The sequence below is a fragment of the Habropoda laboriosa genome, unplaced genomic scaffold (genome assembly GCF_001263275.1).
Source record: "Habropoda laboriosa isolate 0110345459 unplaced genomic scaffold, ASM126327v1 scaffold333, whole genome shotgun sequence".
In the NCBI taxonomy this organism is placed as follows: Eukaryota; Metazoa; Arthropoda; class Insecta; order Hymenoptera; family Apidae; genus Habropoda; species Habropoda laboriosa.
This window is the reverse complement of record NW_017100500.1, coordinates 1,338,878-1,354,641: the sequence shown is the minus strand read 5'-3', so window position 1 is coordinate 1,354,641 and position 15,764 is coordinate 1,338,878. Positions and strand designations below refer to the sequence as shown.

The window sequence follows — 15,764 nt, the reverse complement described above, 5'->3', positions numbered from 1 at the left end:
ATATGCAACGATATTTTGATTAAAAACGCTTGTATTAAGATTTTCAGCTGAACGAAATGAGAAAAAAAGGAAGAACAAAACGAAAAAAAAAAAAACATAAGTACGAAGGTTTCAGTGTTACAAAGATAAACAAAAAAAAAAAAACAAAACGTATTCTTGTATAAAACGCATTTCTTTAATGCATAAGTAGATAAAGTATAAAAACGAAAAAAAAATGAAGTACGTCTAAGTTGTAAATAGTTGATGCAAAAAAAAAAAAAAAGAACACTTCGTTACTCTCTCGTATCGGGGATGTGAGTTACACGAAACAATGATCTTTTAAGTTGTCGAGAGAGAAACGTAATCGTAATATCGATAACAGACACACGTCTTACAGTCCTTCAATTATTTCGCAAGACATTTAATACTACTTAAATATTAATATTATTTATATTATCCACGTTAAACGAAGTATCTTTCGAACATCGGTTCGCTGAAACGAGCTCAATTCCGAACGCATACGACCCATTGTCTATACCTTGTGTTGCGTATGATTACACATTTTTTTTTTCCGATTTTTAGATTTTTTTTTTTCTCCATCGTAACCAGTCGACTAACGAACGAAAAATCACCGGCACTGGCATAAATAGATCGAATGTTTCATTTACAGATGAAACGTGTGCGCGTCATGATAGCATTATTAGTTTCACATCGAATGGCCCACTTATCTCCCATAAAATGGGGGGACGAATCTGTAAACGAAACATCATTGAACAAAAAAACGCCATTGACTATCTTTGTTGACGATCGTGTTACGTAAGAAAATGAGTTTCGCACGGAGAGTCGCTTTTTAGTTTTTAATTCACAGAAACGAAGTTATAGCTTTAACAATGCAACACGGGACTGGCATCTGGATTATTCAAAAATCATCTATCACCTGTTGGTGAGTTTTTTCAGGTGTTCGACTGCCTTCAGTCCTCTCTTTCAGTTAGAATTTCTTATCCTGCAACTATCTCCCGATTCTTTTTTTTTTTTTTTTTTTTTTTCCTTATAGCGTACACCAAACACACAACGCCAACCTTCCTTCTTTATCAATTATCACCCGGTTTTGTGTTAAAGGCATGTCGGTTCTCATCGAACGTCCCGAGGTGTTTGATGTTCACTCTTTAAAGAATAATAATATGTACATGTATAGATATCGAATGATAACATTTGAAACGTATAGGTTTATCATACTCAGGAACTATGTATTTGCAGGGTACCCTCCGTGATATCTACTTGTATACGATTGTCATTTTTCTATAAATTCGTACAACAAGAAGAACAACAACAACATCATTTCCACGAAAAATTAGTTCTTTCTTTCCATTTCACGCGTATCGATAATAATTATCATTCGTTGCCACACATTTGCACCGTGCAGATTTCAGTTTCATTGCTGGATCATTTCATTTTAACATCCGCTACCAAATACTCTGCGAATACCATAGTTAATTTTATTCAGCGGTTAGGGACCATTTCGTTGTTTGTATATATTTGCCGCAATTTCTCGGATGGTAATTCTATTTTTTTTTTTTTCTTCTTGCAAAGAAGATGCTTTGCTCGTGTTCAAGTCGGTCGCGTGTCTCTGTAAATTGTACAGCGAAAAATCTATCGGAAAAATGATTTTTCCCTTTGTTTCTCTCACGTGTGCAAGAGCGAGTCAGGCTCGTGGTACGATATGCAAGCGTTGTATCGCTTCATTCTCGTTGCATTGTACCGTGTCACTTTGTTACAGTCGCTCTAACTTTGATTCGTGAGATACGGAGCATTAGAGACTTTCACAGGTTCGGGTGAACGCGTAGAACCGAGATTAACGAATAAAACACGCGTTAGGTATGTACACCGGAGATTTTCAGCAACTTGAATAAAAGAGTTTCTTACGCAAGAAAAAGAAATCGATGATTTATTGTGCTTTCTTCGGAGTTAAGAAGTGTATTATTTATTCTGTATCGTTTATATCAACTACTTATTGTGTCTATAAATATTTTAGAATTTTATTTAACAGTCGAATTACACGAGAAACATATTACCGATAATTAACACGTTTCTCTTTGTAATTCGAAGATATAATATTAGATTTACCGAACGAAACATCTTTCTTTTTTTCGACTTTACGAGTCCTCAGTTTCCAAGCTATTTAACAAAGACATATTTTTCTTATTTTTCCTGTATCCTGGTTAAACGTGTTCAGTATCATTGGTTTGTTATTTTAATCTCTAGTTAGTACTTCGAACCTTGACCAAGAAGCGATATCTTGCCACCTTTGGCCTCTTCGATCGCGAATTTCTAATCCGAACAAGTAGCTTCACGGTCGATTAGAATTTTTGCGTGATCAGAAATTGCTTCTGCGCTATTTTTGTTCGATTTTCTTCGTTGTTCAGATAAACATCGTAATCTGCATCTTGCAAGAATTAATATGAATTCGATCCTAACTTTACCACTCTTGTTCATTTTGATATATTAACAGCGACAATATTAGCCGAGCTGTTTAAATGAAACACACTTGAGAAGATCACTTTTTCTGCTCGAACAAGTCCTCGCATTCGTGTCTAACTTGGTGTTCCTACTCTGATCATTACCTCGAAGAATTGAAGTAGTGATGGGATAACGAAAAGTGCCTCTTAAGATACTCGTATTTCGCATTTAATCGACGATTTTGTTCAACGAGTACGATAGTTGAATTAGATATTGTTTCTTGGTTGCTAGTTATTCGCGTCTTTCTCTCAGCTATAGTTTTTTAATACTTGGTGATATTGCTCTTTTAAAATAAAGAAACAAGTAATTAGAGTATACTATACGTATACAAAGTAATGTACGAAGCTTCTTAACAGTCTTTCTTTTTAGTCGTTAATTCTACAAGTTCATTTTTAAAATTTCACAAGTCTTTCTTTCCTTTCTACTTTCATCCGACAAAATCGAAATCAAAACGACCTGGTTATCGTGCAATATGTAGGTACACCTTTTTTTTTTTTTAGGTATTTTCGACCGATACTCTGGTTAAACATATAGAGGTAATTAGTTAGAAATTTGAGAACGTACCGTTGGAAAAACGGGGAAAGTTGCGATTACGGAGGAAAAATTTTCTTTGAAAAAATACACGTTTCGCGGAGCAAAGATTTAACGCTGTTTAGAAGACTTAGAAATCGACATATCCTAAGCTTCGCCTGTATTTTTTCCAACAAAATCATCGGTGTCTTTGATCGAAACTTTTCCATCGCTTCGTTCTCTTTCTGAAAATTTCATTTCGGAAGTTTGGACACGATAGTAACGATCGTTGTAAGAGTTTTCACGCGACGCTACAAATACCAGTTAGACTAAAACAAAACAAATGGCAGCCTGCGATGCTCAATGAAAGTGCTCAGGAAACAATTTTTCTACGTTTAAAACCGTGTCAGGATCTCTACGCAGAATAATTAAAAAGGTTTCAAGCTGTATACACTGTATATTAATATTTCCCTCCCTCCAGAATAGTCCAAACTTTTCACACTTGGAGTATCATTTTTCGTTAGTTGGTCGATCATTCGAAAATTTCTCGTTATTCTTTCATCGTTATCTCCTTCGTTTCACCATCGATATTATCGTTAATATCACGGTTTAAAGAAACAAACAAACGAAAAGAAAAAGGAATGCTAATTTACTTATCGTTATAGCTACAATAATGATAGCTGCTATATTATCGTTAATATTATTACCACTATTACTATGATTATTTAATTTTCTTAATTAACGTCTATTACTAGCGTGTGTACGCGAACAAACAGCCAAACGCAAGTGTACGTCGTAATATTGCAGTACCACGTAACAAAGAAATGAAAAAAAAATCAAGTGAAAACGATCGAAACACGTAGTGAATACTATATATATATATATCGTGGAAAAATTTCACGCAATTATACTATCACCGGAAGATCGACATAAACAGTGAACATCAATATTATCCTCGCACGTAATAAGTATAACAAGATACCACGTTCTTTCATTACTTATCGTTAGAAAGAAAGAAAATGAGATCGTGCACTCGAGCTCCATACACGTGTTTCTTATTTTCTTTCCATAAAACGTCAGACATGTCTATAGCACACTTTTATTTCTTCGATCCGTTCTCGAGAACTGTTCGCGCGGCAAACAGCGCTCGTAGTTGGAACTTAAAAAACAGTCGGATCGAGCCCTTTTCTTCTTCAGGAGTCGTATATTCCGTGGAAGTGAAAATTTGACGCGGCGAGGAAGGTCAGATTTGCATTTGCGAATTTTTGTTCGATTTATACTCAGATTTGTTCTTTCGTGACTCTTTCGTTGCTCTTTGCTGTGGAAAAAGTTGGCCCTTGGAGCTTGATTGGTCGTGTATATGTCGTTTTCCTTCGAACATTGGTCCTCACACTCTCTGAGTAGAAAATTCTTGGATGAGACTGTTGTTGAACCTTCTACGGCAGCTAGGTTCGTCACGTTTCGTCTGTCTATTCAGAAAATGCGCGTGTTTCGTTGACTCGCCAGCCAGCATCAGGCACCAACGCTGATTTCCCGCTGATAGTCGTAATTTTGACTGAGAGAAATTAGACTCAGGGGTGACATAAGTAAGTCAGACAGGAAGTTGCAAGTGAAATTGGCAAATGCGTCAAGGTTTCATTTCTCTGAAGAAGGAGACTTGATTCGATTATTTTTTAATGTTTCGACTGCGAGCGCTATTTGTCACGCGAACAAGAACGTCGTACCATCCTCTCTTCCCCCCTCTCTCTCTCTCTCTCTTTCTTTGTATCGATACGACGTTTTCGAGTCACCGATAAATAATAGAACAGCCACAAAGAGAAAATGAAAACTAAACGAAACGGTGAACACTATCCATGCTACACACACACAGACACAAACACACACACACCTCTTTCTTGTACAATAAAAAGAAATAAAAAGCAAAAATGAAGAAAAAAAAAATTAAAAACTTGAAAAAATTGCTGAAGGCGAAGTTAAACTCTATTATCTAGGAACGAGTGTTGTTCGAAAGTACGAGAAGAATCCTAAATTTCGATGGTTTTCTCGGATCGATTGGCTCGTCACATCGAGTCTGGGATTCTTGTCGGGGCGTTGTCCTGTATTATAATCCTTCTCTGTATCTTTCGATCTCTCTCTCTGTCTCTCCCTTCCTCCTCCCTTCCCTTTTTCGAATACAACGCGAAGAAAATCTCAGAAACACTCGCTTCCATTGAAACACAGAGTGCAGCACACACGTACACACACACATATTCAAAGATATAGAGTAACACAGAGAAAAGAGCAGAATTTTCGGAACACGGTGTACACACCCGACAATTGCATATTCTCCATACACACGTGACGACCGTGTGCACAGAACATATGCACGATTTTCTATGGGACACGTTAATTGTGGAAGTAACCGCGGATGCATCTGCGAGGCTGCGTGTGTAACATGTGAACGTGTGAGTGTCATTTTGTCTGAATGAAGAGAAAAAAGAATAAACGGCATCGAAATACATTTATCATGTGTTTATGTGCTTGTACACAGCGTACACAGGTTGTCGCGATACACCGAAACGGTCCTTCTTCCTATTACAAAAAAAAAAGAAAGAAAAACCACCTCCCCCGAAAAATAACGAAACACGGGGCGGCTACGTGTGTGCACGCAGTGATTTGTTTCTTACGAATGGTATGGATTCGATTTTTAGAGAAACACCGAGAGACAGTCGTACGTACAACCATGATCACAACGACACTCACGTGGAACGAATCGTTGTAACCGTAAACGAAATTCTTTTAGGTACTCGTTACCGACGAGGAAGCCCGAGTTCCGTGTCGATAGTCAGCTTCTTTGAGAAAACGAAAAATGACACTGAGCCGATTATGTGAGGAGGGGCTGTGATACCGATTCGATGTTGGGAATGAACACGAGGGCTAAAACGAAAAAAAAAAAAAGTGTCTCGCTACGTAATTTTCATTCTTTCCCTTTGAATTTTCAGTTTTGTTTCTAACTCTCTCAATTTTTCTGTTTCTTCTTCTTTGTATGTACTCGAATAAGTACCATCAAGATTTATCCAGACTCGCGAGGGAACGTCGCGAAGTGACGATCACCGATAACGACGAAACTTTGACGAGAAAGTATCGGAGACGTATTTTTTTTTTCATTTTACGATCGTCCAATTGTGCGGTGCGAAAATTGTCCTCAGGGACGAAGGTATTGTTTATTTTCTATTTTTCAAATTTGATGAAAAATACAAAATTACGTTTGTATCTCCGGTAACTTTCGAGATGTTAGGAGTGAATCCATTTACTACCTCAACTTCGAGTCCAAATTTCACCCCTTCGATATGCACGATTACCTGCACAAAAAAGTACGTATCTAATATTTTTTCAAGAGTGCTATTAACCCTCCTAGTGCCGCAGCTCGCAGATCCGTGCCAGAGTCACTTTTGACTCACACCGATATTCCACTAATCGTATTCATGGTCCCTCGAGCTCTTCGCCGATACTGTACTAACCCAGTGACGATCACTCGACTCGAGACCACTCGGTTCCAGATTACGATTTCTGTCTTACGTTTGCGAGGGAAAAATAACTAATTGTGAATTATATCAAAATTATGCTTATGAAATATTTGTTACATGAATGTATTTATTATTGCATACATTATAGATAATTGTACGAGTTTGCGTGGAATGGGCATTACAAACGCGTCTGTTACACTAATTACCTAGCACGCTTTTCACCTGCTACTCTAGTTTTTCTTACAATTTTTCTGGAATAATTTTTGGAAATAAGCCAACAATAACAAACAACAAGTAATAAAAACAAAGCTCAGCAAAACGATAGAACAACAAGAACTGATAACAAATAAGATTTTTAGAATAAATTGGCTTGATCGTACACGTCCTTCTTCCTGAAAGCGTTACAGCCAACTGTTTTCGGCCTGCACGGTAATTCGACGTCGCCTGCACCGTGCTTCGTTCGACGCAACTTTGTTTGTTCAGTTCTCACGCATGCACGCATACAGTGATCGAACTGATGGTGGCTTCTCCTTTGGACTTACATTGGCATTGGTGATGAACGATTGTGAGGTGTCGTCACTGTGCGCGTTACTTTTAAAAGAGCGGGTCACCAGTGACTCTGACACGGCATGCGGAGGGTTAAGTCACTCGATAAGTTCGTACCAAAAGTGAAAAATATTTCAATGAAAATCCAGACGTAATGGTCTCAGAAAAAAAAAAGAAAAAATGTGGAATTAAAAGGTACTTCCCTTATTTTATCAAATTTCGATATTCATTAGAGACAAAATCTGACAAAGAACTTATGGGATCACCCGAAAGTTTCGCCAAAATCGTTGATTGCCGCTTGGAGACGTTCCCTCGTCAGGCATATGTATATACATAGTTTGTTTTATTCGACGAAGGTCTAGACGATTCGGCCACGACCGCTAAGAATTTTCTCCATACCATCGTTGTGCACCAAGCAACCAGCCAAAGCATCGGTGTGGTTCGTTGTCCCGCGCGATTCTACTCTCTCGATCGTCGTTTGTATCTCGTTCTTGAAACGAAACGCGTGCAATGTCTGTCCTTTGTTTTTTTTTCTCTCTCTAATGCCTGTCCGCGAGAGGAGGATATCGGAAGGAAAGAAAGGGACAGAGAGGGAGCTGTTTGTCTCTCCGGATTCGCTTCTAGAGGTATAATACACGGCAATGCACACTGCTACTTAAGAGTTCCCGCCACTGAAAGTGCATAAGATCGCGACGAACCGGACCGTAATAGTTAGTACGAGACGAGAGATCGGTGTATCGTGAAGGCCATTATACGCGTTAGCTGTTACTCCATTCGTAGGATCGAGGTACGTTGTAAAAGAGATAACACGACGGCATGGTCCACGTGCTTCGACCTGGCAATAGGAACGATTATTTACCGTGAAGCACGAGTTATATGCATAATTTGTATCCCCCCCGGCAGTTGTACACTCTGTATCTTTCTTGAATAAACCGAAATAAATTTTTCTTTTAATTCCTTCAGCCAAACACGCGTCTCGCTGCTCGGCGACGATCAAGCGGAATGATATGCACAGTGTTTCGGTGGAACGTTGCTTGTTAAGGTGGAAGGTACGAGGGAAATTTAACGAGGTAATGTGGTAAAGTTTGAACAAGGAGAGTGTGTCATTCCGGTTCGTTCGTCGTTGACGTTTCTTTCTTTCATCCTTTGTCACTTTGTCCTTTGGTTCGCCGATTTTGTCATATGGTAGGAGTGTCGGAGAGTTTTGGTAATTAGGTTTCAGTCAATAGCGTCGAAGAAATTTTAATGCAAGTTAAAAATGTGGAGAAACTCACGGGAAAAATATTATTTTATATGCATACCTTCTTGTCAGATGGGAGAAAAACTGTGATACACTTTTTGGTGTGTCGTAGAATTTTGGTAATTATGTGCCGTGAGATAAACAGGGTTAAAAATCGCTGCTTTAGTTAACAGTGTCCAAGAAGTTCTAGTACAAATTAAAAAAGTGACGAAACTCGGGGAAAAAATATTTTATACGCGTATCTTTTTGTCAGATGGGTAAGAAAATATAATACACTTTTTGGTGTGTCGTAGAAGTTTGCTAATTAGTTAATATGTGCTGTGTTAATCGCTGTTTTAGTTAACAGTGTTGTGAAGTGAGTGCAGAGGAAACAGAAGATAGGATTGAAGAATACAGTCTCAAAGGTACGAAGGGATCATTAGAACAAGAAATTGTGGATGTATTGTTTTACGTGTTTAATAAATCCAACAATTCGAGTTGATCGGTAGAATTTCTCAGATAATGCTTTTCAGAACGGAAAGATAGGCCATCGACGCTTTTACTATCTGGAAAAACTAAAAAATTTCAGGTATTCTCATTGGAAACGATGTATTTTATAATTCACTATTAAAAGATAAACTCACGATGCCGAATGTTTCTAACGAGAACACGTAGAACTTGCCAGCTGTTAGGTACGACGGCTTTTGAGAGCGAGCGATGCAAAATATTAACGATCGCGTGTATTTATCTGGTAAATCGTACCAATTACTGAAGTAACAAGCCTGCTGCATTTCAGAACTCTAGAAGTATCAAAGGAACGTATGAAATTCTTTTCTCCGATAATAATTAACAATATCCTCCGAAGTGTGCAACGTGTAAAATACTCTCGAAGTAAATTATTGTAAGTGCTTCTCTTTGGTGTAAATAACGTAATAATTACCTCGTTAATCAGGCACTCTCCCAAGAAACAATAGCAGAATGCTAGTAATATAACGGCGCAGGAATAAATTATAAAGTGTATCGTGTTCATGTCTTCGCCCGATTCGCTCATCTACAAAGTATGAAACTCTTTTTAAAACCATTATTCTGAAATATTGCTGATAATTAATAGCAAGAAATGTGTCGGTTAAATTGATGGAAAGATTACGTGCCGAATACATCGGAATAGAGAAGTAATTAATTACCGTGAGTAATTGAAAGACGACGATGCATAAAGAAAATATCAACCCTAAAGTTTGTATAAACATCAGAGTACTAAACGTCTCTGCCAAAATGCCCGCCAATCTACAATTGAACGAGCGTAGTCATTTTGTAGAAAAATAAATTCAAATTAGATTTAAATTAAAAAATTGTTTCTTAAATAAAACGTTTTTTCACTGGTTCGAGGAAAAGTATGCGTGCGTTTCGTATTGGAGTTTCTCACCGTAGAAGTTCGGTGTGCCGTTCAACGAGTGCTTTCATTTGTGGGAAATACTTTTGCGGCTCGACGTCGATATTTTTTACACGGCTCGACAGGATCGAAAATTGACTGCAAAGATGGAAAGTCAAGGTGACTAGAAGACTGTCGGCGCCAGTTGCACCGATTGTTAGTAACATGCTCGTCGGTACGAAGTAAACGCAGAACAAAGCGTACGTCCGCACCTCTGTCACTTCGTACAGGTGGTTCACTTTCATTGGTAGCTCGTAAGGAAGAGTACAGTTACTGAACTCTGTGGATCAATTGGAAATGTTGATAAAAATGTCGCTTCTAAATACGAGGTTTGATTGAAAAAAAAAAAAAGAAAAATAGGCGGAGTGTGAGTGTAACTTAATTTAAACGAGAAAACTAGTGGTGCAATGTGTGATTAGTATTGGAGATTTAATTGGCGTTGAGTTTATATCGAAAAGTTTTTCCTTTCGAGACTTATAATTTTTGTAATTCGATTTTTTTTTTGCCTTCGCGATTTTTATTTAGAGAAAAGGCAAGTATTTTCGTTTTGTTTTTGATAATCAAATAAATTAAAGGGTATTTAAAAATTGCTCTAGAAAATTTGTTCCTTGTTTCGTTATAAATTTCCTCCTTTCCGCTATTCACTGCAAAAGATGTAACTCTCGTATAACACTGTTTAAAAATTGTAGGAGCCATCGTATAATAAGAAAAATGAATACTTTACAGAAACTTTAATTTTAATTTTATTTTTACTTTTACTTTTTTTTTTTTCTTGTTATCCGAGAGTTACCTGTCTAAAGATCCAAAATTCCCGTTCCACAGCTCGCGCGACTTCACCAAAACGAAAAGAGGGAAAGAAGCACGTAAGTAGAAACCTCGTCGAGTACATAAATTCGCGTATCCCTGGGCAGCGAACGAAGACGCGTTGGAAACGGCCGTGAAAAAGAGAGTCACACCGTCGGTGGTCGCGCAAAATCTTCGACAAACTGTGACAGCCTCGTAAAACGTAACCGTTTGTGTATCGTGAAGGAAGTAACTGTCGCCTCGGAACACCATAAAGCTGCATACGCGAGGTAACTGTACGCGCGATCATATGGATACGGATATCGAATGCGTTTCCTGGATCCGAGCGATAAAGTCCGCATTAAAGTCTTGATTTATCTCGATTGTGAATCCGTGACGCGCTGATAATGCCGGCCACCTTAATAAAACCGACACTTTTACCGCTTTCTTCGCCCTGCAGCCCGCAACCACGCACAGTTCTTTCGCCTTTTTAATGACACGACGCGTGAGAGGGTTAATCTTAACGAAGCAGTCCGGTTTGAAAGTGTCAAAAAATCAATTTTTTCTTTTTCTTTTTTTGTATAAATGAAAGGACTTCTGAAAAATATGAAGCTATAATATCAAGCACGAATTCGTAAAAATAACGAAGTTACAGGGACACTTATGGAGAAGCGTCGGTACTCTAACTTTTAAGGTGTTTTTCGCGAAATTGACTGGGAATATTATCGACACTCAATATCTTTATCCATAGTGTTTTTATAAATAGCATAAAACCGATTTCCTTGGTAGACAAATTTTTTTCTTCTTCGAAACGGTACGACACTTTCAAATTTTCACTTTTTTCCTCAATTAGATTAATTTTTATTTGCGTTAATTAGTGCAGTGACTCAATTTCACAAGTGCAGGACTGCAATATAACTGTGGTGTCGTATCGGTCCACGGATACGGGACTTGGATCACGACGAATAGATTGTGGTATATTGAGAACTAACGAGAATCCGGAGTACAAGTTTATTTAATTTGCTGGTAAACTACAAGTCTCGGCTTGTGATTCTAGAACAGACTCGGCTGATCGTTTTTTGGTATGTATGGTTTGGTGTTCTGAGGAGGACTGACTCACAAATTGGAGGAGTACAGGAAAATTAGAGTTGGTGTAGGCGGAGTGAAAATCTGGGGGTAGAATATTGAAATGATGGAAATTCGGTGATTGGTCTTAGGATATTTGCAAGAGGATAGGGAAAGGGTAAAAGTGGGGATGGAAGTTCGAGGGGGCCTAGCGTTTTGGAAAATCCCAGTAGGAGAGGAAATCGGACATCAGAGAAGGAAAAGACTAGTGTGCTAATTAGAAAATTGGTAAAATGGATCGGTAAACGTTTTACGGGGGTACGCTTGTCTGACGGTCCCGATAATCCTCTGCGTGGAGGCTCGGTCAGGGCAGATTTATGGTTTTTTTTTTTTTTTTACCAAAACCAATTAAAAATGTAAACCTTCACATAGTAAAAGAAATATGTAAGCTCGAAATAGCAATTACCCCGATCAATTTCACCCTCGAAAATCAATCGAAACGATTTCACCAACGTCTACCCTCGATCGCGTCCCGAATCCGCGGATATCGAACTTACTCGACAACAGACAGCCGACGATCGGCTTCGTATAAAATAACGTGGGCACGAAGAACAAAGACATGGCCGACGACGTGGAAAATAAGGTGGCGGCCACGCTGTACCATACAACCGTTCGCCTTTCCTCCTGCGACCGATACAGTCCCTGTTTCACGTCCTTTCTCACTGCCTCGAGCAACGGCAGGACGAGATGCATGTTCAGCCGAAACATCACGGCCTTCAGCACTATCAAGATGGTCGGGAACGATAGCGTGATATTTTTCAACGACTTCTCAAGGTCGTGTATATTCTGCAGCAGCGTCACCATCTCCAGCCACGTGAAGATCACCACGTAGCTAATGTAGAAGAAAAATCGTACGTCGTTGCGATTATCCGGCCACAGGCCGGATAAGCCGAGGAGACGTTTGCTCCACGATAGCACGTTCTCGTCGTAGAACAGTTCCACGTTCAACGATACCGACCTCCTCATCCTCGTCGACGTGACAACCTGACCGCTCGAGGCTTTTAAGCTCCGCACAACTCCTCCGGTGTGCGGTATCGTAAATACCGATGTAACCCTTCTGTTTTTTTTTTATTTTTCTTCTTCAATATCGAGTATAGTGTAACCTACGGCTGTTGAGTTTTAAAAATTGTGTAAAGCGAGGATTAGAGTCAACTTCGTATCAAGTGCAATCTGATTTCCATCCTCCGGTATGGCAACGTAACGTACTCTAAAGGATTCTATAATCTTATGTACGATTCATACGCAGTAATGTAATTTAATTAGCCGTTAAATACGGATTTATAGATTTGCGATGTTTTTCTGTAATAGTGAAACTTTTTGCGAACAGTTTGGATCGATGGTAGTTGGGTATTAATGGGTGATTATATATTCTGTGATTGTTTCCATCGGCATGAATTGCTCGTGATTGCTCGAGTCGAGACTGTAACTTTGTCAGAGGCAAATCAGCATATGTTATGGAGTTTCGTTTACTTTGGAAAGAAGGATAGGAAGGAACGATGGGGGGTGAACGCGTAAGAGAGCAATTATTCGGTTTACCAGTGTTTCGAATAGAGAACTTTAGTTCTGCGAACGTTCGTAAATGGGGGTGCAATTACTTTCTTGCGCTCGGATCTTCGTTCGATGACACCGTACGCGTAATATTCCTTTTCGGACTTCGATGTAGAATTTCGTGGTGCATTTTGTATCTAAGATTGAAGGAAAAATAAAAGTCGTGGAAAGTACAATCGCAAAATTGAAGTTAGTTAAAAATTGCACAGAATACAATTTATGTGTCGATTAATCTAAGAAATTCTTACAAAAATTCCAAAGTTTACCAACTAATAAAGAAGTAGAAAAAAAACTATCTACTGTTAGTAACTATATGTCTGTGTGCATAAATTTACGAAAAACAAATATTAGAGCGTATTTAAAAATGCAATTCGGCAGAACGAGTCGTAAACATTAAAGCTCGAGGAAAATTGATCTGCAGGTAACCCTTAAACGAACATTTCGCCTAACTTTACGACCTATTCCTCCACTACTACATCTCTTCAATTCTTCGCAAAATTGACCATACAAACAAACGCGTTTTCGTCCACGTCGATTGGTCCACTCCTGTTCTTTCGTTCGCAAGAAATTCACTCAATCAGAGATGTCCGTGAACGTCGGCGGAGGTCGGAAAGATAAGGAGAATCGATCGGCGGTAATTCGAAATAAAACTCGGACCGGCAAACGGACAAGGGATCCTCATTCGAGGACGATGAAGAGCGCGTGTGCGCGATGCCGGAGTTTGCGACGGAGCTATCGAATGCAACCAGTGTCATGCAGTCGTTGTACCGAGTGCACGTGGAGAACGTTGTTCATGCGAGGGAAAATAGGGAAGTACGCGGAAAAGAGGGCGTTCGATCGCTTTGAGGATCTCACGGGTGGAAGGAAACACGGCTCGAGATGAGGTACAAACGGATCGGTGTGATTGGCGCGTTTTTGATCGCGACCGTCTGCTTACTATCCGGGCTGATGTACTATTTTAATCAAGGTACATTTTTATTTCGATCACTATTGTCAATTTCTGAATGTTTCATTTATTTCGTACATTTTTTTGAAATTTCTTGTGCACTGTTTTGATCAACGTATATTATTATTTCGATCGCTATTGTCAGTTTCTGGGAATTTAATTTAATTTGGTGCATTTTCTTTTATTTTTAAATTTTAATCAAGGTACATTTTTATTTCGATCACTATTGTCAGTTTCTGGGAGTTTCATTTATTTTGTACACTTTTAAAAAATTTTTATATTTTACTTGAATATACTGTTAGGTAAATGCAAGTACGCTTATTTTATTGCACGTTGCATTAGTGAGTGAAGATATTTAGAAAGTGTGTTTGGATTTGTATAAAAATTATTTTAGGCGATATACACTGCAGAGAGCAATTGTAATATTAATATGGTAAGTAATTATGTTTGTTGGAGGAAATGATTTCTTGGTGTATGTCCTATAGTTTATTATATTCAACAGAATATGCATTATTACCAAATTTTTAAAAATCGAATTGCAAAAACATTTGCAAAATTAACGAGAATAATATTTTGTCTGTTTTATTACTGCATTTTTGGTTAATAATAATTCTTACATTTCAACAATATGAAACCAGTGTATCATTATATCAGCAACAATTACCAACAGTTTAACGTTCTATTATTCATCAAGATAATTGCTCAATGAATCGAATCGAATTGATTACATATCTTTCACTCCTCCTTTAAATACCAAAATCATGAAAAAGAGTAACGAGTCAATTAAGAGTAAAAAAACGACGATAAAATCAAGAAAGGAGAAAATTAAGGGATTAAACCCCATAGTAATAACACACCCCCTTTCATTTACAAGCGGGAGACCAATTGGAATTATTCTCTATTTACGACTTCCAGGTCAGGTTAATCAATCCTGATTCCTCCTGATTCACGATATTACACATATTACACCGAGAATAAACCATAATTGCAAACACAATATTTCATCCATAACAATTACAAAACAGAATAACCACTAAAAAAAAACCACTCTTCTAATTTTCCACTCACAATTTTTACAGACATTTGCCCTGTTGGAACGTTCCTCTGCCCGAACACCACGTTCTGTCTGCCCCAAAGAAATTGGTGCGATCAGGATCCTCACTGTCCTGGCGGATACGACGAGGAAGATTGCTGTACGTTCAAACACTCATTTTTCTCCTTTTAATTTCGATTGAAACAAGAATTCGATGCAGCTTATAATTCGAATTTAACACGTTAGCAATTTGACAAAAACAAAGTCCGATACTCTTTAACACAGAGGCAAATTAAATGGAAAATTTAGCCCCGATGCACGACGTTTTTATACGTACAACCTTGCTTTGTAATTTCACGGTGTACTACCAATTGCAATATAAAAAACGTTACTTTGTATGCAGATGATTATCACGGTGTATTGGACTGGTTTCACAATGACAGGGATTCCGAGGCTGTAAGGGAGTCCGTTTGCGGTAATGCAATGTCCATAATTTATCGAACAACGGAACACAATATCAAATAACAGATATAAAAATCCTCGCGATAAAGTGCAAAACGCAATGGACGAGATAAGAATTGCTTCCTTCTGCACAGTTTTCTTTTTTTTTTTTCTCCCCTTTT

The 15,764-nt window shown here is 38.3% G+C and overlaps 2 protein-coding genes across 2 annotated transcripts in view; one reads left to right on the top strand and one right to left on the bottom strand.

Moving 5' to 3' along the window:
- Positions 1 to 8,792: 8,792 nt before the first annotated feature.
- Positions 8,793 to 12,580, bottom strand: LOC108576129 (odorant receptor 82a-like). The gene is made up of 6 exons (XM_017939061.1): positions 12,112 to 12,580; positions 9,701 to 9,986; positions 9,462 to 9,561; positions 9,218 to 9,328; positions 8,922 to 9,077; positions 8,793 to 8,843 (listed from the first exon to the last, which is right to left on the bottom strand). Exons 1-6 carry the CDS (start codon positions 12,578 to 12,580, stop codon positions 8,793 to 8,795), a joined length of 1,173 nt encoding a protein of 390 aa, XP_017794550.1.
- Positions 12,581 to 14,041: 1,461 nt separating this feature from the next.
- Positions 14,042 to 15,764, top strand: part of LOC108576126 (relaxin receptor 1) — an 8,786-nt gene continuing 7,063 nt past the window's right edge. Inside the window, exons 1-3 of the mRNA XM_017939056.1 lie at positions 14,042 to 14,129; positions 15,188 to 15,301; positions 15,545 to 15,609. Of these exons, the coding sequence (XP_017794545.1) occupies positions 14,042 to 14,129; positions 15,188 to 15,301; positions 15,545 to 15,609 (267 nt within the window). The remainder of the gene's footprint in view (positions 14,130 to 15,187; positions 15,302 to 15,544; positions 15,610 to 15,764) is intronic.

Coding starts and splice junctions, on each gene's coding strand:
- LOC108576129 (XM_017939061.1), bottom strand. CDS start 12,580: ATGAGGAGGTCGGTATCGTTGAACGTGGAACTGTTCTACGACGAGAAC. Junction 9,329..9,461: donor TCGTCTTTCAATTACTCACG/GTAATTAATTAC, acceptor CATACTTTGTAG/ATGAGCGAATCGGGCGAAGA. Junction 9,078..9,217: donor GAGAGTGCCTGATTAACGAG/GTAATTATTACG, acceptor TGATACTTCTAG/AGTTCTGAAATGCAGCAGGC.